Raw genomic sequence first — 24,443 nt, 5'->3', positions numbered from 1 at the left:
CAGCTGAGCAGGCATCAAGTATGCCTTTCCAGTTCACTAAACCAAGTACTGCCATCTGACTCACACATCACAAGACAATGTTACAATTAATTAAATCATACCAAAGTGTTGTATGGCTCAAGACTATGGCGATATAGTATTCACTAAAAATCACCCAAGCAGAAAGCACAATAGTAATTCTGAAACGTGATTGACTGAAGATACAACAATGCCATCACAAAACACAGCTGAGTGCAGGTTGTAAAATAACAGTCACTTAGTCAGCTGCAACTTCACAAACTGCAAAAGCCAACATATAGACTACTGCACTTGACCACTAAGTCTCACACAGGCAGCATCACAAAATGATGATGCAATACGTCTGATATGCATGGCATTTCAATAAACTAAACTAAATATGTACATTATCTGGTCACACGGTCACAACAGATTATATTAACCTACTCAATTTACAGATAGCATAATAGCTCTTACCTTTAGAAGTTCTAATTTCTTGTCTTTTTCTTTGCAAAGTCGGAGATCAAATCCTCCCTCAGCAGCTCGCTAAACCCTACTACACATGCGCTGCTGTGTGTTGGGAGCACTTTACAGGCAACGCGACAAATGTCTCCGGTGGACAGTGATCTAGAATCCACTCCCGTGGTACCGTTTCACCGTTGTGAAGATGTCGGGTCAGTGCCTCGTTAGTGAGAGAGCGGGTCTTTCTGCCGCCAGCCTCGTCCCCCCTCCGAGATACTGGACATTTAGCCGCCGATTCTGAAAGGCTAATATCCCTCTGGGTATAACTTCCTCCCGGACGGTCTCTGTAATCGGTCCCCGTAGTGATGATGGTACCTGAGGGGCCATAACCTTGTTCTGTAATGCTGATGACCGCCGGCCTCATCTCTGTCTTTTTCCACAACAACTTCGCTAAAGTTAATGTTAGCCACCGTTAGCTGTGGCTGAGTGTAGCTGGTAGAAGGCAGCGATTCTTCCAAGCTAACGTTGGCTAGCTCCTCGACATCCTCCTCTTCGTCATTCCCAGCTCTTTTTAAAAAGTTATTTATTCGCGGGACATTTTTATAGCAGCCGCTTTCTCTCCGTTTTCCACACTTTCACTCGCTGATGCAACCCAATCTGACCGGGGATCAGTTACTAATTAATTCCACTCTTTCAATCTCAACGCGTTCTTAGAAAGCTGATCTTGGATCAGTGCGATGTAAACAACCTGCTCTATGCCCAGCCACCTTTATCTTTAGCCAATCTACACAGGTGCATGCGGCCTTCTCCCAATCATTACATTAAACAACTTTTATTTTATTCTGATTGGATAATTATTACCATAATGATTAATGCCCATTGGGTAATACGGGCTTGATCGCAGTTTGCCAACAACGGGTGCTGCCACCAACAAGGGGTGCTGCAGCACCCCCAGCACCCCTACTTCCCGCGCCTATGATTCATCCTAACGCAGAATGTGGCCGCCAAATCGGCACGCAGAAAAAATTCACCCGGTTGAATGGTACGGGCACTCCAGGATTAAGTCTCGGCGAAAAGACATCACAGCTCCCGACATCTCGCCGGAAACCGACGCAGGCCACCCAGCTCACCGTCTGACGCCTGCACACTGGCCAGCAGGTCGGGGTTCAATTCTTCCACGCTTGCCTCGGTGCCCCCTCTGATGTAGAGATGGAGATGGACGCAGAGATGGTCTTGCTTGTCCACGTAGCCAGGATTGTAGCCATAGGTCGTAGCTGACTTTCTCTGTTGTTTACATCTGATGTTTACATCTGAAAATTTTGACCGGCCAGGCAAGCAGAGTCAGCAGGAGACTGGTGAGTTGATTTTCCTATCCTGCTGAGCGACTCGTAGTCAAGATGGTCTCACTAGCTTGAACATATCTTTACCACCTTTTCCTTTGTTTTTATTCTGATGTTGACGTTTGAAAACTTGAGCCAGCTGGCTAGCTAGCCCAGGCTAGCAGAGTCGGCAGGAAACGGGCAAATTGATTTCCCGATCCTGATGAGGGACTCACAGCCACATGCCATCACCGTCCAATGTCAGCCACATTCAGTAAAGCACAACTAATATTTGTAAAATAGACGATTCAGCAGAAATTTTGCCAAGCTGACGGAGAGGCGACTGGAGATGTCAGTTCAAAACTCCTAGATGTTCGATTAAAAATAAAATAAAAACTAAGAAAAACAGCAAATGCTCACTCTGCTTCATAAAGGACTTAAAGAATGCTTGTGTCATTAGTAAGGTATCTGTATGTAAGGGGGAGTGTCTGCATATTACTATTCTTTATTATTTCACCCTTTAACAAATCCCAACTGTTGGGTTTCAAACGGGAAAACAAAAAGTCAAATAGTGACACTAAAATAATTTTGTCGTCTATTTTCTTCAGTCATGTAACACTGGTTATGCTGCTTATCTACCTATCACCACACATCTCTATTTCTGACTTACTTGATGTGGACGGATCCCTCACAGACCCGATGAGGGTGGACGAGGTGATGAAGTGGTCTGGGGCTGCCCTGGGTCGCCTCAAGGTCCTGACGGTCTTCAGTAAGCTGCCTGGCTTAACGGGCTCCAGGTCCTCAGGCTTAATCAAGGCCTCAGAGGCAGGATGCTGTGCCGATTCTGACGAAGGCTTCCTTTCAATGTTGGCTGGAGCCGTGCTGGTCTGACGCTCTGCTGGGGACAAAATAAATAGAAAATGTTCCTGAAAATGAGTCTCCACAGATATCCTCTGCATCTTCCAAATGCAAAATTATAAAATCTTAACTGAGTCACTTTGACTGTCATGACCTGAAGACTTGTGCTTCTAAGTCTTTTATTGCTAAATGCTGATGTTAGTGTTGTCCTAGTCTGAAATACCATAAAAAAATAAATCTCCTAACTGCATTTGCAACTCAATTAAGACCTGAGCAGGGGAAATGCATACAAATGTGAAAGTGAAAAAGAAAAAGCATGCCCACTTTAGGGTTACCACAATTGGATAGCATCTTAGTAGATAAAATAATACATCACAATGCATTTAACTGACCATTCGTCATAATGCATTGCTCTCGACTGTTGATGGGCATCTTGTCCTTCCAGTTGAGGAAGTTAGCAAACTCCAGGAAGTTGATTAGTCCGTCCTTGTCTGTGTCACAGTAGTCCATCAGGTCATCCAGAACCTGTCTGCTCATGTCCAGCTGGAACTGACTGCACACTGCCTGCAGGTCCTCTTTGTCAATCATTCCCTTGCCTGCCTAGTGATATGCATAAACAGATATACATGACAAGGCTCAATAACTACAATAGTGTTTTCCCTAGGTTTGTGGAAGACCTAGGTGCACGTTTTTGCTCAATTTCACATCATTTTGGACCAATATTAATACCATATCTGTGTCTAAAATGTTGGACAAGCTTACTCAAAAAGCTCAAAGACTGCTAAAGAAGTTTACTGGGGGCCAACTACAACCATTAGATCTGAGAAAAGTAATTTAGTTAGTTTGCTCGCATTGATTTTACGTTCATTCAGCTTAGGTGGTGCCCAAAACGGCTTGGGTGCAGCGCATAAGCCTTATAATGGTAGGGAAACCCTGTACAGTATGTGGGACTGAGATAGGAGAATTACATTAGCATTGTTTCTTTATCACATGTTGTAAACACCAGAGTCATATCCCTGGCCTTATATCAAGCCTGCAACTGGCCTTTCTCAAAGGACACATTTTGACTTGTCAAACACAGTGACCTCAATAATGGCTGCCAGGGCCGAAATGGGAAGTGTTTATTAATGTTATTCAAATCATTACACCTGTGCTTTTCCTGCTATGACAAAGTACAACTGTACACTGTGAGAAAGGACCGTGCTCTGATTCCATTGATTATTCTTGGATAATGTGTTTGGGAAAAACTATGCTATCTTGACTTTGTACTGTACACCAAATAAGGTGTCACTGTATTTGTTCAGGTTACTTTAAATGTGATGAGTTGAATAGTCCACAGATTGGAAGTATTGGTCAACAACGTACCTGGTCATAATGTCTGAACGCCTGCAGCAGGGAGGGGAAGTTGTGGAAATTGACCTTCTTCAGGTGGTGCCGCACTGCGTTGACCAGGCTGCGCTGTCGGTCTCGGCCACTCACGTACTGGCCTGGCTCCGTGGAGTGGATTATAGCTCCAACACCTGTGCACCAAGGAGGCAAAATGACATTTGGGGACTTGAACAAAAAAACACCACTGTGTTTTTTTTTTTTTTTTTTTATGTTCCAATATGTAACCCAGGAAAGAGTTACCAAATTCATCCGGCGGTAAAAGAGTTCCAAAGGTGTGATCTGGTGGAAGATTCAAGGTATTTCCTCTCCTGAAAAGATGGGTTTATGAGAGAGTGAAGTTTAACATTAGATAGCAAAGTATATCCAGAGATCACAGAATTGGTCAGAGGAAATGTGAAATTTACACATTGGTTGTTTTGCCCATTAGTTGAGCCATCTTTTCCTTGTTCCCAGATCTCTTCCAAACAATCTTTGGATTGTAAAACCTACGGTACAATAACATGAGCGCAAGGTCAGGTACGATTTATTTTCCTTTAAGTTAGGTATACACTGAACGAATAAATAGTGTTATGGAAATTAACATCAAAACACTCGTGCCCACTTATTTTTGCACTTACTTTTGTGTCTCCCCCAGCCAGTGGAGAGTTTTGCCGAGATTACGTCCGTCATTGAAATGAGGTGTGAGAATTCCAAACCTGCTGTCTTTACTGTAGCGATTCCAGTCATACTTCCTATCAATACGCTCACCTGGAGTAGAGCAAGCTGATTTTATTGTAATGAAAGGCATAAATCACATTTCAAAATTATGAACAAAATACAACAAATAGATTGTTGGCAGTCACAGTGAAGGCCTTATGCATAAAATATTTATTTCCCATTCATCTTACCAGTAAAATAGGCGTTGTGGCTACGGATGTAAGTCTCGTGTCCCTCCTGAGCTTCCCTGTCCACCTCCTCTGCTGTTTTTGAAGGGTTAATAATCTCACGCACAGCCAACCCTGGACAAAAAGGAATGTGAGACATTCAATGAAAAGAAAGCTCATCATTCCTACTCTCACGATAATTATTTAAAAACCTACAACATAACATTTTTAAAAATCTAAATATTTTGCAGGACTAGTAACACAAGTATGAGGTTGACTTTTTTTGATAAGAGTAGATAAGTATTTCCATGCTCATGTACCAGACTGATTTTTATTATTATTTCTTTCTTTTTTTTTTTTTTTTTTTTTTTTTTAAATTGTACCAGCCATGACCTCATTTGCCCATAAATACACATACCTTTAAGTGTTTTCACGCCATACGTAGTTTTGTCGTTATTCCAGGCAGGAAGTCCAACACGCTGATTGTGTGACCTGCCCAAAGGTGCCTTTTGACTGGAGGCGTACACCGATTCCCTGAGCTCTTGTAACCTTTGCTGGAACAAGGTCTTTTGGGGAGGATTTATCAAGCTTCTGCCCTGTTAGAATCATGTAAAAATGAAGGACTTATATCCATATTCTGGGTGTTTGTATGCTTAAGACTGTGTGCTGTATGCAAATTCAGCTTGTGCCGAAACAAACACTTAAAAAACTACAGTAAAACTGCCGCTGATCTTCTTTTCTCAAATTAGTCCATTATAGCTACACCAACAATTACACATTATGAATAAGGAATTAAGTAATTAATCAGGAGCATCTTAAAATGCCAACAAGCAAAAACATTTTAGTCCTAAATTTGGGTAAGACATATGTTTTTAGAGCCATACATTTTATCACCAAGTGGAGTAGTAATTATTCACTGGCATTGATCTAAAAGTAAAATCAACCAACCAAATTTGAGGTAGTAAAAACACTCCTTATTGCCTTTTTAATAGGCAATATCTTTTGTGTGTGTGTGTGTGTGTGTGTGTGTGTGTGTGTGTGTGTGTGTGTGTGTGTGTGTGTGTGCGCGTGTGCGCGCGCGCGCGCGTGTAGGTATGGTACTCACAGTGAGGGAAGATTTGGTGCTAATGCCATGAACAAGGTTGTTGGCAACATCTGGATCATTTGCCTTCCCTTTGTGCACTTTGATAGCTCCTGGTTCTGGTAGGATGCTGTTGCGGAATTTCCTAACCACTGGTGGGGTGGGGGGCTGTAAAGTAAAAATGTTAATATGGCATATTGGACAGAGTGAACATGCACCTTCACAATTTACAAAGCTGTCTTCTTATATTTCACACCTTCAATTGTGCCAAGTACTCAGAGATACAACAGATATTATACTGTATATGAATGCACCCCATAGATAAAGATGCAATAGTCAGCACCACACACAAACACACAAACACACACACACACACACACACACACACACACACAATTGACTTATAGTTACCCTTGCCGCTTCTTGTAAACAGGATTTAGTCCCGTCTGTTACAGGTATAACTTTCCCGGCCTGGTGTTAATAGAAAAAATAGTATTCAGTGTAGCTACAGTATACGCGAAGACAATGTTCATTGAGAAAGGCACCTTTAAATAAAATGTATTATTATTATTAATATTATTATGCTAATTAAAACGCGTCACAGCTTTTAGATTCAGCATTGGAGTAGCTAGCTAGCTAACGCAAAGTTGTCTAACTTAGCTAGCAAACATCTTAAAGTTCACTTACCGTCGGTATGTTTGGACATCTATCTGTAACGTTATGTTTCATTTGGTAAGAGGTATTTCCGTCAGTCATATTGAACTTTAATTCACATGTAACAGCAACAGAGGCATGCAAGGTAACTTTAGTCTTTATATTGTATCTTTAACTGAAAAGTTTTAAACAACTTTCTAGCTATGCTACACCAAATTCTTCAGTTAGCGTCACTGTGTCCACGTTCGGACACTTATTGGCTAACGTTCTATCACAATATCTGTTATGATAGGAATATAAATGATCTATTAATGTTTTCAGTTAATTTAATGGTGTTAAACTAAAGTGTAAGTTGTCACCTTTCTAACGGTATATTGTTTTAACAATTTACTTAAGGTTTTACTTTATAAGAGTTGGCTAAAGTCCGCGAACACCGCTGAATTAGCCAGCATATCTCCTAACTGTAAACAATGGCCGCTGCTGGGTTTTCGGAGGTATTAAGTTGCTGCAGTGCTGTCAAAACTTCCGGGATGATACTTCCGTCCTTCACAATAAAATGACAACTCTGAATTGTGCAATAAAAGCATCTTAACTTCCATTTTTAGCCTATAGCACCACCTACTGGATGTTTTGTTAAATTACCAATTCTCATTTTCGATATCTTACAACTATTGCATGAAAATAAGCAACATACATACATTTTTATATATATATATATATATATATATATATATATATATATATATATATATATATATATATATATATGCATGCAATAAAATACTATTATACTAAGATTTATAGTAAAAAAAAAGTGTTCATAATTGTTCAAAAATTATATTTAATAACAATAAAACAGACAAAACATTTAAAATAAATAAATAAATAAATAAATAAATAAATACAAATAAATTAAACATCTGAGCACCAAAAACACCAAAATTCATTATTGTTCAGCTCATCCTCCTCCCAGCTGACACAAGTGGTGTGAAACCACTTGTGGCAGTTGTCACACTGGACCCACGACACCAATCCCTCTGGAGCCTCTGGAGGTTCGGGTTCCCTGCACCGGCCACACCGCCAGACTGTCGGCTCCAGTCTCCTCTTTGCAGCGGTGTGACCTACTCACAAAAAGAAAAGTGTTTTAAGAATATATATAATATAATAATAATAATTGGCATGCAAAGACCGTTAACATTGAGTACACTACCGGTGGATGTCGTGGGCCCAACAGACAGGGAGGAGGAGGAGCTGGTTCTTTTTGCTGTATAAATAAAAATGTTTTGTTTACTTTTCACCATGGCTAATGTCACTAACATAAATATAAATCTTGCTTGTTTTTAACAGATTATATTAAGTATTTACAGTGGGAGGGAGAGGAAGAAGTGGACCCTCGGCCCAATCCTGCACCCGATGTGGAAGGCTCTAAAAGAATAATAATATTTTATTATTATAACAAGGTTTAATACAAGTATTTTGACTGATTGATATAATTTGCTGACCAGGAGATGGAGGGTGGTGGTGTCCCTCTGCAGGCAGGCTCGTCCGGGATGGTCTGCCGCTGGTGGCAGGCAGCTGGGAACCGTGGGAGGCACAAGAGGGGGCAGAGGGTGCTGAGGGACCGGCGATGGAAATGCCGGAGCTGGTTGCTGGTGCAGCCCCGAGGGGCCAAGTTCTTCTGCGGCTGGGGCGGGAGCCGCTAGGCAGGGTAGAGGAAGTGGCTGCCGGGCTGGTGTCTCTGGCCCGCTGCTGCTCTCGGTCTCTTCTGGCCAGAGCTTGGGCCTCCTGCCTTGCAGCACGGTCCTCCACCTCCTCGATGGTGTCGGACATCTCCTGGGCTGTCAGTATCCTGGCCTTGGTGATATTCCTCCTGACCTTGCCAGTGCTTTTGTTGTAGTTTATTTCGGCCAGGAGGTGGGCCAGATCTACTGTTATCCGCCTGATGTTACCAGGGGATGGGTGAGGTAGGGATTGGCTGGTGGATTCTGGGGATGAAGGATAGGGGCTGGTTGACTTTGGGGTGGGGGTATTATGGGGTGGGTAGGTGGACTCTGTGGTGGGGGTGGGGGTGTTATGGGGTGGGTAGGTGGACTCTGTGGTGGGGTGGGGTGTTATGGGGTGGGTAGGTGGACTCTGTGGTGGGGGTGAGGGTGTTATGGGGTGGGTAACATCAGGCCCAGCCCAGGAAGATGCCGATGGGGTTGGTGGAAGTGGTGAGGAGGTCCCACGCCCGGACGGCATGACCCGTGACCAGTCAATGGCCATCGGGTCCAGAGGGTAAAGGCCACTCTTCCTAAACCCAGCCACCACAAGCCCCCGATCCTTCACCCTCTGGTATGAGTCCCTTAAGACCCTTGAAAACTCCTTCTTGGAAACCATGAAGGAGTGGTTCACTGCCGACAGATCTCCTGTAACACCAGAGAAATCTGCCTTCAAGGGTCCGAAGAAACTCACATCCAGTGGCTGAAGGATGTGAGACGTATGTGGTGGCAGGCAAAGGAGAATGACCCCTCCCTCTGTGCCGTCCGGACAAGCTCTGGATCCAGGTGGGACATGTGGCCGTCCATTAACAGCAGCAGCGGGCGCTCCTGGGTGGCAAACTTCAGGAAGTGCCCGACAAACCACTTCCTGAACAGCTCACTGTCTATGTACCCTGCCTGCGACTTCCCGTAGAGGGCATTGGGAACTCCTACTTTATTGTAGGGGCCCCCTGGATATCCCCCCTTGTAGATGATAAATGGGGGGATATCCTCCCCAGCCGCGTTCAGGCAGGCCAGGACAGTGATGTGCTCCCTTGTTCCCTGGGCCTGCCTGTATGCATGCTTGGTCCCCAGGGCACGATGACTTGCCGTCTGTTGGTTTCCAGCTGAAACCCCGTCTCGTCACAGTTATAAATCTGACGGGGTTTCTCCCTCAGCACATGCTCCTCCAGGGTGGTGGTGAGGAGCCGGAAATAGTCTTCTATGGGCCCCTCTTAGCACAGGATGCCCTCCCACGGTCAATGAAGTCTGGGGTCCTGGATGTTAGGCGATCTTTTGCCGTTCCCCTGAAGTTTATCCACCACGCCTGGCCAAGCGCGGTCCTCTGCGCATCCTGGTGGCGGAGGTTGTAGATGGCCAGAGTGGGCCAGGACCTGAGGCTTTGTCAGCGGAAACCCATGCAGAGCAGAGTACAGACAGTACTCCACCAGGGAGTCTTCGTCTGCATGGGTGAGGAGTGACCTCCGACAGATGGAAAAATCGGAGGCCACTCTTCCGCTGACTCGGTCACTCAGGCTGGACTTAGGGACCCCAAACCTCATGGCTGCCTGCCGTAGAGAGAGCCTGCCTGCTTCCACCTCCTGCTTGGCCTGGTCCATTGCCTCTTGGGTCCATTTTTTGGTCTTCCTCTCCCTCTTCCTCATCTGCCTGATGTTGGGCATCTGCAAATGCACATACATTCTTTTTAGAAATACATTAAAATTCAAAATTAGGTTAGGCATGTCATGTCTTGTTTAATAATAAGGTTGACAAAATCTATAAATTGCCACATCACATAGACACAAAAATACTTACCTTCAACCAAAGTGGCAATTTCTATATCCACTTTTTCTTTGGGCTTGATGCTCCTGTAAAGGAAATACAATTCTCTCACACTCACACACACACACACACTCACACACACACAGAGAGAGAGACACACACACACACATACACACTGCCTACCTTGTTTTCTACTGTTCCTCTTTTTTTATCTTCTCTGCTTCTGTCTCTCTTATTCCTTATTCTTTTCTGACTCACTTTCTTTATCTTTTCAGCCAAGCACATAAACCACACAAGAGTTGCTAAGTTACAAACGTTGAGATCCAAAACACATTACATTTTTGTCAACCTAGCTAGCTTATAAATGCATTATATTGGAGGTTAATCTAGCTATAACGTTATAACCACATTTACCAATAGCAAGAGCCACTACTGGCTTTTAACACAATATCCCCTCTCTCACACACATGCAGTTAGATGATAGTTAGCTAATACATGAATAAACGTGATGTTGCTGGGCTTATGGACAAGCGTACTGCCTAGACAGAGTCGTGTTAAAGCTAGCAAAAAATGCATACTCATGCTAACGCTAAATCATATCAGCAGTACAGTAAAAATAATAAACTTTGTAGAGCGAAAAGATCGCCGCCCGAGCGTCGCCCAAGCGTTTTACTACTTTCCCTCATCAAAGTCACTTTCATATACTAAATAGACATGTAAATGTCCGTGTACATATACGAAATTTCATACATAGATTGTTTGATGGGTATAAATCAATTATACTTACATTTTTGGGCGATTGAAAATTCAAAGTACCGCGAAAAGACCGGAAAGCGCGTGACGTCGGAAGTGTCCGGATATGGCCAATAGCAGCAAGTGGTGTCCGAACGTGGACACAGTGACGATAGCTAGACGCTGAGTAGTGCACCTGTTTGCGTTTCGTTGCCTAGCAACAGCAGACAGTTCAATTCAAAATACTGTTACAGGGTAACGTTATTTCAAAATACTTTTTATGTGAATTCAAAATTATTTTAATCATGTGACATTGTATGACTTAACAATAGTTTTGTAAATTGACAGTCAACATCAACAACCAATATGATCTTAGAGGCTATTTCCTCTTTTCGGCCAAGGAAAATCATGATGAAACGTAACAACGTTAACAGCTGTCTTGGACCAAACAAGGTCCTGAGTTGAGCTATAACCACTGTAACTTCAATACAACTGGCACCAAAGTCTGTATGACTGTTCCTTCTTTCTATTTTTCTCGTTTGCTGTGTCTTGTAGTTTTTTTGGAAAGTCAGATAAATTGGGAATAAATACTAACATATGATTGGTCCGTCGCACCAGTACGTAGGCCGATTGTCGATTCCAGTCATACGATCTGTCATCATCGTTCGTACAATGCGAAAAGGGAAGTTGAAAGTGGGAGATCGCAGAGCCTTATGATATTGAACGTTACGGTAGCTTGCTGGGTCATCGACACACTGAACAGACACTGAAGTGCAACAAAGATTATCCTGGAGACACCATTCAAAATAACTAGCTTCCTCTTTTTGGTAGGTGAGTAGCTAATATTAGCGTTAGCTAGCTAGCTAACGGCTATCTGGAGGGCTCCTCCCGATGCGGCTTTACTGTGTTAGCCAGCCCAATGTCTATTATTTGGCTAGCTAACGTTAGCTAGCTGACACTGGAAGGGCCAAGCTAGTTAGCATAGTAACTTAATGTTGTACGACTGGTGAATCTAGATCAGTCGTCATGTTTAGATTCCCTACGTGTAATATAGCTAACAAACATAGCTATGTGACTCTATTTAGTCCACTGATTGATAAGGCAGTTCACTAAATTAACGTCATGCAGCTAAGGTTAGCCAGTTGTCACTAGCTGTACACACCCAAAACTGCATCATCTGTGTTTTGGCATTCTCAAACGTTATGTAGAGTCATATGTATTGTGTGTTCGCTTGATGTGTACGATACTAGCCAGATCGAATCTAACATTAACGTTACACAGGCGATATTATGTTTTCCTTTTTGTGTTAACCTAGATATTTTGAACTTAATAGGTAGCATGCTAACCCTAGCAGTCGTTACTCTGCTAATTCGAGCCAGTCAACAACAACATAACAGGTTATTTGTGGTTAACTGTGTCGTAACGCGATTTCGACGAAGTTGACAGTCATTATTTTTGGACTGATGCTCTGTGTTTTGTTGGTTGGTGGTAATGAAAATGTCTTAAATTACAGAGATAATCTGTTGTTGATGTTGTTCTTCACCTTAAATGTACAGACCGGTGGATAGTAAAACTGTCCATAACTTAACCTTGAAACATTTACCAAATATGTGCCCAGACCTGTGTGATACTAATCCCTATTTTGGCAGTCTGCCTCACATAACCTAACCTAACGCTAACAGCACAAGTTGCCAGAGGTTTGTTGTTGCAGTTTTACACCAGTTGTTCAACATTTTGACATTTCTAGCTAAATTTTCAGTTAAATTGGTACAGGTGAGAAACGTTGCCAGCTTTGCCAGCAGAAGTTCAGATGCCAAAATGTTAGTCAGGTGGAAAATTGACTCCCACTGCAGTATCAGCCACCCTAGTATGTTTTTGCCATACTTGTTAGTTGCACTAAGCCTGTTTGCTCAGCTAGTTATGGCAAGCAACTAACTATTGTTTGGAGAGAGGAAAAGTCTGGCTGTTAATATGAAACTTGTTGACTCAGTGTGTATAGAAAAGAATATAGTAGTAGTAGTAGTAGTAGTAGTAGTAGTAGTATAGTATAGAATGTATTTAATGTTAGAACAACAGCGTACAACTATGACATTGAAATTCCTGAATATTTCGCTCATTTTACAAAGTGTGCATGGACATTTTAGTTTATAACAGATGACTTAGCTTTTTGGTGAACGATTTCTGAAATCATGTATTTCAATAGTACAAATAGCCCATTTGTCAAAAATGTTACATAAAGTATGGTGTATATATTTTGAATTCTTGTTTATATGGTGGTTACGCACATGGGTTATGAGAAATGACAGCAACAACATAAACCGGTTATGCTGCTTTAATAAACATCCTTTAGAAACTTTTTTGGGGTTGCTCATATTACAATTTGGGAAGTGGTTTAGGTCATTATGAGCTGCACACCTGGACAAGACTTACTTTGTAAGAAACGTATAAAGTTAAGCAGCAGCAGAAGCTAAATAAAACAACTTAAGGCTAAATAATGATGTACCCATTGCTGTATGCTACCAAAAGCTAAATAATTTAAGAAAATCATCAATCGGTGCTTTGCTTATCGGAATCATGATTCATAGTTGCAGGCAATAAAATATTGCTTACTTTTCTAATAAACACAGCAAAGCTGTACATTTCAACCAAAGTTATTTCCTGACATTGATCTTTGAATCATTTAGAAGTTTTATGGACAGTGACACTTTGTTTACCCTTTTCTCTCCTGCTCAGGTATTTTCTACAGTTATTCACAGTACCTCAGCGTCCAGAGGAAGAGACCGGGCAGTGTGACATGGCAAGTAGAGGTGGAGCTACACGACCCAATGGGCCAAACGGAGGCAACAAGATCTGCCAGTTCAAACTTGTGCTCTTAGGAGAGTCAGCTGTGGGGAAGTCGAGTCTCGTACTTCGTTTCGTCAAGGGACAGTTTCACGAATTCCAAGAGAGCACAATCGGAGGTATGCATCTTCGTAAGGCCATGTTGGGGCTTTTTTTTCTCTCTGAACAGAATTACAGAATTGATTGACAGACTTTTATTTACCTCATTGTCACAGGATGACTTGCAAAGAGTCACACAGTGGAATGAGCAATTAATATCTAGGTCATCTTCATAATGGTACAAGCAAATAGCTGTCACAAGAGTTCCCCGTCAGTAAAAAAAAAAAAAAAAAAAAAAAAAAAAAAAGATTACAAAATGTATTAATAAAATCAGCATTTTTGGTGTCAGAGTATAGGAAATATTACTAAGAGCAAGAGAAATGGGTAGGAAAGTTGTTTAACACCCCAAAAAGAGCACGGTGGCAAGCAATATAGGATTCATTTGAGAACCAGAAGAAATGAAGAGGAGATTGAGAATTGTGATTGTGAAAATAGCCAATTGGAACAGAGAACTATAGGAATAATTAGGGGAATTCCTGGACCTTCATATCTATTTCCTGGTAAGTTTGCATGAGATTAAAGCAGTCAGTTATCATCTACATAGTCTTACATTTATTGCCCTTTGGCAAACATGCTGCTTACTGGAAAATGACTGCACATTCCAGGGTTGTGATTAGGGATACTGATACTAGTTTTTAAAAGTAGTTGGTATAAGTAGTTAGTGAAACCGATAACCGGTATTTGGAACTGATAGGCATTTACCGTGAAAATTAAAATCTTTTAAGTCAAAATTCAGATTTTGGAATGTTGGTGAGTGAAACCGAAGCAGAGGGACAGACTCTGAGCTGTAGCCGAGCCAGAGTAGCGCACTTTTTAATTTATTAACTTGATCGGTTTTCAGGCAAATAAAACGCTGATACAGATAATCCGCAAACTGCCAAAAAACAGCCCAATAATCGGCCAGGGCCAACTATCCCTAGTTACCGGGATCGAAACGGTAACTCGGTAACGGGTTCGATCCCCAATATGCCAAAAGTGATGTTGAACAGGGCAGTGTCCAGGTGTGATGTGTGTGTAACTGACTGAATGTGAACAGTGTGTTTACTGCTAAAAAAAAACAAAAAAACACCTACTTAATGCTTAAGCAATCAGCACCCATCCAGATTTTTAAATTATCAGGATAAAACATGTTGTGGCCTAAGTCAACCAGATAAACCTCCCGTGTGTGCCTCCAGCATTGGTCTTCAATTATTACCTTCACAGAAACATGTTTTTGTGTAGCTCAGTAGCTGCGTGCCCATTTGTCATCGGTTCCTCTGCTTTGTGCCCCTGCAGCTGCCTTCCTGACTCAGACAGTATGTTTGGACGACACAACAGTCAAGTTTGAAATCTGGGACACAGCTGGTCAGGAGCGCTACCACAGTCTGGCTCCAATGTACTACAGAGGTGCCCAGGCAGCCATTGTGGTGTATGATATAACAAATGAGGTGAGTCCGGTGCCAGGGTTTCTGTCGTGTTGTTGCTGTTACCAGCGCTGCTTTCACTAACCTATCAATCTTAAATTTTCTTATTAGCGGTCAAGCCAAAAAAACAACTTTATTTTGGTATCTTGACATGTTGAGAGATGAGTCCTCACTCAACAACACAATGTATTGTAGACAATGTAGATAAACCTAATACCTACATCGGCCACTTGGATCCAAAGAGGTTACACATGACCCATTAAAAAATATATATTTATATATACATAAATCTTGGCGCACAGATGTGTGTGTGTGTGTGTATATATATATATATATATATATATATATATATATATATATATATATATATATATATATATATATATATATATATATATATATATATATATATATATGTGTATATATGTATATATATATATATATATATATATATATATATATATATATATATATATATATATATATATATATATATATATATATATATATATATATATATATATATATATATATATATATATATGTATATATATATATATATATATATATATATATATATATATATATATATATATATATATATATATATATATATATATATACACACACACACACACACACACACACAGCATGTGCTGATAGATTTGATTACAAAGAACATGTTGGAATCACTGACCTCCACATAGTCTATATATTGAACAATGAGTGTCCACTTCTTTTAGTTTTAGAAATGTTGATTGCATCTAAAAAAAAAAAAAAAAAAAACAGCCTTAACATCGAAAAAACAGCTGCTGCCACTAAGGCAGCATCCAATGTAATATTATGATTATATTCTATTTGTAAATTGTACTTGAAAGATAGTCACAAAAATAGGACGAGGGGCGTTTTATGTCACAGTTACTGTCGGTGACAAAGCCAGCGGCAATTTTGTTCTTTGTGGCGCACAGACATTTGGAAAGTATCTTCTGAGGTCTTACACAAAGAGCCCCTTCTCTTCAGATCTTAGAGGACAGGCATGGGGCCCACATTTTTATTTTTCCGTCTTGCGTGCATTGCATATCTTCTGCATAGCAGTATAGAATAATCCAGCCTTCCATGCTGCATAAAATGCTGCTTTTACTGTACCTAAGGAACATTTTCATTTGTTTCATATTTCATCAAAAGCATCTTTTTAATGTGTCTATTTGAGGGGGCTTGATCAAAACATTAACAAAAGCATAGCCAGACCTTATAGGAAAGCTCCTGTTGTCCCCATCTTTCCATCACATCTATTGTTATTTTCACTAACTGAGTCACAACCCCACCCCTCCCTGTTTTGTTTGCCAGGAGTCATTTGTACGGGCAAAGAACTGGGTTAAGGAGCTTCAGAGACAAGCCAGTCCAAATATTGTAATAGCTCTGGCTGGGAACAAGGCTGATCTCGCAAACAAGAGAGCTCTGGACTTCCAGGTTTGTGTTCTTCAAATCCTTATCAATTAATCTTGTAAACAGTATGAGAAAAATCATTACAAATATGTCTATTGAAGCCAACATAAAAGAATCCGACTGATTATTATTTATGAAACACGTGACAGATTAACACAAGCTCTGTCTGATTGGTCCCAACCTGTCTACTACTTTGGACATGCCTACTTTGCTTCCTCCACATTTAGTTTTTTTCCTCATGCAAACTGTGAGGTCATTTTAATGAATGATTTCCTGATGTTGGTTTCCCTTTCACAGGATGCACAGTCATACGCAGATGATAACAGCTTGCTTTTTATGGAAACCTCAGCAAAGACCTCTATGAACGTGAATGAGATATTCATGGCCATTGGTAAGTGACTCTTAAATCTTTAACTCCCTAATCTTATCTATATGAAGACTTAAAACAATTATGACATTAAATAAATCTAGCAGGACTTTTTACCACTCGCCCTGCTGTTACAGCCCTAATATACCAATCAGCTGACCAGCTGGTGACAGACAGTGGTGCATTCAGGCTGTTCTCTTCAACCCATAAAGTTGGGAAATATTTGTCCACGTATTTGCGTTCATGCGAGTACTGTTACTGATAAAGTGGACCAATAAAAAAAGCCACTGTAGGATATAGATAATGGAGGCCAGGTTAAAACTGAAATAAAATGTTGCAGCCTCTAATGTTCACTTAAGTAAACTGGAACCACTCTTTTTGGAAACCTCCTGGTGGTTGTTGTTGAAGTAATGGTGCATTTGGTCAGACCTGGGTCACAGTGAGGTGAGACTAGCTCATTCAGAGAAGAGATTCTATGGGCTTAGCCGCCCGGGCCTTGTCTGAAGGACACTGTGGCGTTAAATAATGCAGCCCCTAAACTGGTATGCAGGATCTGAAAGCTGTTGCTCCATTAGCATTTGAAGAACACCGTTTTGTAGCCTAAAGCGATCAGCTGCTGCCGGAAATTCTGCCAGATGTCCCTAATTTTCGGCCGGATATCAGTTTCCTTACGCTTTCTTTGTGTTGTAATTTTAAACTCTGTTCCATTTCTGAGGACTATGGTTAACTGCTCCTCAGATCTCTGCAGGGTAAATCCAGACAGCTAGCTAGACTATCTGTCCAATCTGAGTTTTTTTGTTTCACGACTAAAACAACTTTTGAACGTACACACGTTCCGCCAAAACAAGTTCCTTCCCGACGCTATTTTGTAGAGGCACCGTCGTTGTGTCCGGCGTGTTTAGCGCCGCCCAAAACGATTGTGATTGGTTTAAAGAAATGCCATTAAACCAGAGCACGGAATGCTGTGTGGACTAGCCAGACCCTCCTCCGCAGCGCTGTGGAGGAAGGTCTGGCAGTGCGAGACTAGTAATCTACTAACTCTTAACAAAGAGGATTTAGTATGAAGCTACTCTTAAGAATTAATGTTAATGGTTATCTGATTATCTATGGTGATGTCATCACTGATCTTATTGCTATGTCATTGCAGCAAAGAAGCTACCCAAGAATGAGCCTCAAGCGGCCGGAGCCAGCAGTGGGCGGAACCGGGGAGTGGACCTGACGGAGACTGCTCAGCCCACCAGCCGTTCCTGCTGCAGTAACTAACCCGGCGCTTCCTGCTCATCCTTCCCACACGCACCCCCCCCCCCCCATCGCCCCTCCCAACTGAACATCTGGACATCGGGCTCCTTGGCTTCCTGACGTCAGACCTGACCGTCAACCTCACTCCCCTGGAATAGCTAAAAGACTCTGTATAGCTGCATTTCTAATACCTATTTTTTTTTTGTTGATGTTCTTTTGTTTCTTTTTTTTTTTTTTTTTTTTTTTTTTTTTTTTTTACTTTTTTTAAGAAGTGTATATCAGTATAATGGATGCATGTATCACTACAACGCCTACAACACATTTTTATCTCTTATTCAGTTCGAAGACTAACCCCAATTAAGAAAGATGAGCATGCGAGAAACCTGTGAACGTGTGATTGCGTTGTGTGTGAATATCCAAGTGCGAGTTGCTGATGAGAAGGTGTAGCCTCATTTGTCACTTCACAGGGTCGACTGGATGCGAATGGTGTTACTTGTAATATTCTTTGTGTGTGGGTTAAGTTATGCTCACAATCAGAAGAAAACCAAATTGTTCCCATCTTGAGACGCCTGGCTTTGCAAGACTGTCTGTTGTGAGGCATCAATGTATTTAGACAGTGCCAGGAAAAGGACTGATGTGCAAACCAAGAATCCCTCCCTTCCACACATCTGTTACATAAGAAGACATCTTCATCCAAGGCTCCTAACGGAAAGTGCGGAAAATAAATTTGGTACTGTCCAGTTTTTAAATAATTGGAAAATGCACACAAAAAAAGGCTTTGAGTATTGAGAAGAAAAACCGCCTTGATACACATCTGGCTTCCTGTTATGCACAACCATCTGTAGAGCAATATGGACTTGTCACATTGCAATACACCATATTGAACAACAAAGTCTTCTTGGTATGGAAAACATGTTTGTTTTTAAAAGTGTGGGAACATCAGGAACTAACACCTTGAGCTCAACATGAGGCCCGTATGACAGGATTTTTATTTTTATTTTGGCTTTGCTATTTAACAAATGCTTTCAAATCCATCACAGAATTTACATTTTGACACCGATATGTTTTCACATGAAAAAGAAAATCAACAGGGAACTTAAAGACTGTTGAACATCCTGCTTTTTGAGTTGCAAAGACTTGAACATATGACTAGTTCTATGTTAAACTCTTGTCTTTGTTAATCCGCTCTGGCCAGTAGTAAACCTGCATCAATTTGGGTGATCTCAGTCAAAGGGTTTAGAATAGAGTACAGACAGCACACAAACAGAAAATTGGTCTACTACCTATTGTCACAAGTATGTGGAAAAACAAATATACTCTAATGTTGTTATAGGGTGCAATGTTGTCTTCTTCCTCCTTTAGCACAGCTTGCAGAGCTCCTGAGCGCACCAGGAAATGATCTAGGGATTCTGAACAATTGTACAGTTCAATATAGGTCTGTTTTTTTTTTTTTTTCTTCATCCTAGACCTTGTCACAAACTGGTCAAATGTTAAGCAGTGGTGGTCTTTTTAGGTAAATGTAGTGTTATTAACAAAATCCCTCTCTCTTGTTACTTTTCTCCGAAAAGGTCCATGGTCATGTTTGAAAGGAACCTTTATTGCATTGCACAGTGTTGATCATGTTTTAATTAATGACTGCCCTTCGATTTTATATGACGGACTGTATTGGACATGCTAACCTACAGCTATAAGCAGGTAGCATAATTAACCTTACTGGTGGTCTCTCATACAGCTCAATGAATTTTAATGATGTGAAACAGCATTACTAGTGATGGGCTGATCAGTTTTGAGTGTCTGAATACAACTTAATAAATTCAATAAAGAGGTCTCTTCTACGCCTTTTTTGCTCTGAATGTGTCAGTGGCGTCACATGTAAGTGAAAAAATATGATACAAGAATGTGTCTACATTGAAACCGAATGTATTGTTTCTCATTGAAAGTCCAAACCCTTGGGACGTATGGCGCCAACTGAGATGTTTTCCATTGATTACGAAAAAACTGTGGCCACAAAATCTGTACAGATCCGATCTTTAAGTTTTTGATAGTCCTCAGGAGGATTGTGAGGCTTTCTGACCAGAGCTGCAGTGATTAATAGACGATTAACAAGACTAAACGTCTACAGCTGCGCTAGGTGCTCTGTGAGCTTACATGCTCACAGTAACAATGCTAACATGCATGAGGGTTTAGCAGGTTGTTTGACCATGTCCATCTTAGTTTATCAAGTTCACATGCTACAATTGCCAGTTAGCACAAATTTAAGCTGAGGCTAATGGGAATGTCATTAGTTTTGCAGGTATTTCTCATAAACAAATTACAATTTTGATAAGATGGTGGTGCTAAATGAAGTTTTTGGAACACAAATGTGTGTACAAAATTTTATTATAGTTCATCCAATAGTCGGGACATTTCGCTCAAAACCAAAAATGTCGACCTCGTGGTGGCCAGCGAGCGAAAAGTCAAAGGATCACCAAAATCGGTAGGCTTCATCTTCCAGATTCCAATTTTTCAAATGCTATATCTTTGTGCATTTCTCTTTCATATGATTGTAAATTGAATATATTGTGGACTCTTGGTTGGAACAAAACAAGCTATTTAAAGACAACTTGAGAATCCCCCTTTAGTCCATGACATGGCTCAAGCTTGAAAATACTGCATCCTACAATTCCCATAATGCAACTTGACGGCAACTTTTTATTAGATAGATAGTTTTATTTTATCATTCCAAAGGAAATTTGTCTTGGACATACAAACAATATCTGCTGTTTAAAGAATTTAACACAACGTAGTGCGTACATACATACACACCTACATCACTCCGCATTGACATGCTAATGTTTCATGCAGAGACTGCCACTAGCCAACAAAGTTGCACACTGTCCGTTGTACAACACATCATAATAGTCGTCATAATATGTGCAGTAATGGTATAGTAATGGTGAGCAGCCTTATCAACATAAAAATCTGATAAAAGTAAAAATGTACATGTGTGTTTAAGATAAAAGCAACATTTCAGGGATTAGGCTGGTTTGCCATTCAGGTCTTTGATGGACAGGGGGACAAATGAGTTTTTAAAGTGGTTGAGTATGCACCATTCTACGCCCATGTCTTCCAAACACCAACTCTACACCCCCCAGTTTTTACAGGTTGAGTAAGAGCTCGTCATGATGTTAAAACTAATAATGGAAATAACCGTTAGCTGCAACCCTACTTCTAACCACATTTTTCACTTTCTAGGTTGAACGCAGTTGTCAGTTCCTTCCAGGTCTGATGTTTCTCGTGTATTTCCACTATCTGCCTCCTCTCTTATCTTTTGGCTGTGTTCCATCCTGACAATTCACACACTCCACTCCACATCCTCAAAGTAGACCTCATTTGATGAGTCCCCTCAACTCTGGACCAGCCGGATCCCATGTTTGGCCAAGACTGTGTACAAATGACCTCCTGTTCCTGCCAATTATAGTCCTTAACCACTTCATCAACAGCCTCTTCATTCAACACTGCCAGGGGTGGACTGGGACAAAAAATTCAGCCCTGGCAAATTCCAGCCCTTACCGGCCCCAATTTCATTATCCACTTTATAAAAGTAAAAAGCAGCACGAGGCGCACTTACAGGCTTTCATAATTAAATAATACACACACTGGAGCAACCTTCAAATAAACTACCATTTCTTTCTTTTTTCCAGCGGCCCAAATCGGCCCAAGAGTGCATCGGCCTTTCTGATTCGCCAGGACTGCCAGATTGCCAGATTGCCAGTCTGCCTATGAACACTGCCCACACACCAATGGAGGCAAGAGTCATTAGATAGAAAGAGGATCCCGGCTCAGTGATCAATAATCGATTAAAGTGGTCTCCCTCTCATGGTAGCCTGGATGATGTCCCAGAAAGTGCTGCGTAAAGGGTTGGTTCACCAAAATTACAAAACATTTTCTGACTTATCTCTAGTGGTATCTTGTAATGGATAACCCAGGGTTTGAGATGTTGACATTTGATGGAGAATAAGATTTTGTTTGTGGTGCTAACAGCATTAAAAATGCATTCTAAAGAATTAAACAAGAACATCTCTTTCAACAAACAGTGCAAGTGTTACTTAAAAAAACACACAAGCTGTTCAAAGAAGTTTCTGTATAATTCAATTTTAATCCTGTGAGCCCCATGAAGAAAACTCAATTTAAATCGATTGAATTGTTGTGGCAACATAAATCTTGACCTGGAAAATCAAAACTTCGGGGGCTTTCGATCATATCACATCTTCATCAGCAGATGGAAAGTGCTCCGAAAAGATGGAATTAAATTCCATGAGAATCCACAGAAAAGCGACTAAACATAACATACATACAAACAAACATAACATAACAATTACAGACATTGTTCAACAAGTTATGTGGTACTGTTTTCCCACAATGTGCCCTTTTCCATGTTGACAACCACCACTAACCACAGAGATGCACAAGGAAACTTTTGCACAAGTCGGGATGACATTTTGCTTTCATCACAGTGGAGCTTTGTGTTGCCAGAAAAGATTTAAAAAAAAAAAAGTTGGACCCTATGAGTCATTATGTCGCATGCTGCTTCGCTGGAAGAGCCGCCCTTCTACTTTGCCCAGTGAGTTAAATCACAACCCTTTGATGAAAAGTTCAAACATAAAATGAATACTGACCACAGTGGGAGATTCTAACCCCTGATCTTTCCCACTGTCAATAAAGCAGACCGACAGATTCTGGAAATTTAATTTTTTGCCCAGTAAAAGAATGTTGTTCATGCTAAGACAGGCAGTAGCAAAGGCCTCTCCCACTATGACTAAATTGTCACTGAGAATTTATTGGGTATCTGTCCTCCCTGAAAGAGCCATTTAAAGTGGGACAGAAAGTATCTCTGGCGTTTTTTCAACTACATGGAAGGTTTGAAGAGCTACTCCAAAAGTCATAGCAGCAGTTTGCTTGATGCTATCAGGGCTGAGCTTTGCACCTATCTAAGACCCAAAAGAAACTTGTCCCATGCTTTGGTTTTATGGCCCACAACCTAACTGTTTTGGTTCAACCTCACCGCTCCCATCAACCTTTTTCCAGCTGTAACAGGCAGCCTTTTTGCAGAGAAAGCTTTTATAACCTGACTGTACTCTATATGTCCAGCATCAAATGGCAGAGACACAATCAGCATCCCACTGGTGAACATATGGAGCAGTCAGCAACTGACTGAGTCAGAACGATCAAACCAAAGCTAAAAGAGAGTGACTATTGTGTGCCCAGTGGCCAGAAACACGGCAACAAATTAATGCTTAAGTAGCGCCCTAACTGTTTAACACGTTATATAAACTTAGAAGGTGGTAAAATGTAACATTGTGTTTAGAGCTTTTTTTTCACTGCCAACAGTGGCCAACATTTCTTTATTCTACATGGAATAGCAGGTTACTGCACTTGTACGCCAAATCTATTGTCTGCCATGATTGTCTCTCACCTCCAGGACTGAGCTGTTGAGGCGTCAGTATTCTCAAAAACAAACTACAGTTCATATTGTGCGCTGTCAACCACATCTGAAGGCAAATATGTTCTGAACGGTCACACTGTGCAGTAAAAAGCTGCCATGGTGATGGCCGAGACGTGATCACTGTTCAAATGGGGATGAAGACGCACACTTTCACATTATTTTATTTCTCAGACTGGACTCTCTCTGTGGTCGATACTGATGGCACTCAGTCTGTCGTAACTGAAATTGATGGTGGTTGTTTCACTTCCAAATCTGGCCCTCCACACTCGTTGGCAGAGCTGCTTAAGGTGGAAGTGCAAAACACTGCTTCTTAAAAATGTGACAGACACTGAAGATAAAACTCACTTTGTATATGAACTTTTCAGCGTGTCAACACTGTTGTTTCAATGCCAAACACTGAATTACTGGTCTCACTTTCTCTTTAGTAGATTTCAATAATTTTGGCATTTAGTCTTCCCGAATGGAAATCCAGAGTAAAACAGCATGACCATTAATCACTGCTATAAACCCTTCAGATACATATTTCAGACCAGATCTCTTTTGCAAGTGGATCAGCTCCAGTTTAGAATTGAGAGACAAATGTCAAAGGAAAAGCATGTTCAGAGAGCGAAACTCTTCACAAGATCCCTGTATCTGGGCCGTCAATCATAAACACAAAATTGTGTTATGTGGCAAAAGGAAAAGTCT

General features: G+C 41.1%; 2 protein-coding genes and 1 long non-coding RNA gene across 7 annotated transcripts in view; 1 reads left to right on the top strand and 2 right to left on the bottom strand.

Annotated features, from left to right (window-relative positions):
• The window catches only part of efhb (EF-hand domain family, member B), a 29,621-nt gene extending 22,775 nt beyond the window's left edge, over positions 1-6,846 (bottom strand). For 2 of the 3 annotated variants that reach the window (XM_028579431.1, XM_028579433.1), the window contains exons 1-11: positions 6,657-6,846; positions 6,381-6,440; positions 5,994-6,137; positions 5,307-5,484; positions 4,913-5,023; positions 4,643-4,772; positions 4,430-4,510; positions 4,266-4,333; positions 4,002-4,156; positions 3,029-3,236; positions 2,449-2,676 (exon numbers count right to left, since the gene is read on the bottom strand). In XM_028579431.1, the coding sequence (XP_028435232.1) occupies positions 2,449-2,676; positions 3,029-3,236; positions 4,002-4,156; positions 4,266-4,333; positions 4,430-4,510; positions 4,643-4,772; positions 4,913-5,023; positions 5,307-5,484; positions 5,994-6,137; positions 6,381-6,440; positions 6,657-6,725 (1,432 nt within the window). In that variant the 5' untranslated portion in view covers positions 6,726-6,846. The remainder of the gene's footprint in view (positions 1-2,448; positions 2,677-3,028; positions 3,237-4,001; positions 4,157-4,265; positions 4,334-4,429; positions 4,511-4,642; positions 4,773-4,912; positions 5,024-5,306; positions 5,485-5,993; positions 6,138-6,380; positions 6,441-6,656) is intronic. The other variant, XM_028579432.1, reaches the window with a different exon arrangement.
• rab5ab (RAB5A, member RAS oncogene family, b) lies at positions 1,397-20,113 on the top strand. 3 transcript variants are annotated; one of them, XM_028579437.1, is made up of 6 exons: positions 1,397-1,814; positions 13,610-13,836; positions 15,092-15,243; positions 16,567-16,689; positions 16,963-17,056; positions 18,180-20,113. In XM_028579437.1, the coding sequence occupies exons 2-6, from the start codon at positions 13,671-13,673 to the stop codon at positions 18,293-18,295; spliced, it is 651 nt and encodes a 216-aa protein (XP_028435238.1). In that variant the 5' UTR covers positions 1,397-1,814; positions 13,610-13,670; the 3' UTR covers positions 18,296-20,113. The 3 variants fall into 3 exon arrangements, with proteins under 3 accessions (XP_028435238.1, XP_028435237.1, XP_028435236.1); XM_028579436.1 differs by lacking the exon at positions 1,397-1,814 and adding an exon at positions 11,333-11,707; XM_028579435.1 differs by lacking the exon at positions 1,397-1,814 and adding an exon at positions 11,334-11,703.
• LOC114556505 (uncharacterized) lies at positions 7,550-8,014 on the bottom strand. Its single transcript, XR_003692694.1, has 3 exons — positions 7,989-8,014; positions 7,834-7,887; positions 7,550-7,744 (listed from the first exon to the last, which is right to left on the bottom strand). It is a non-coding gene; the product is annotated as an uncharacterized LOC114556505 (long non-coding RNA).
• Positions 20,114-24,443: the final 4,330 nt, after the last annotated feature.

The sequence above is a fragment of the Perca flavescens genome, chromosome 6 (genome assembly GCF_004354835.1).
Source record: "Perca flavescens isolate YP-PL-M2 chromosome 6, PFLA_1.0, whole genome shotgun sequence".
Lineage (NCBI taxonomy): Eukaryota > Metazoa > Chordata > Actinopteri > Perciformes > Percidae > Perca > Perca flavescens.
The sequence above is the reverse complement of the archived record's forward strand: the minus strand, read 5'-3'. Positions and strand labels throughout refer to the sequence as shown.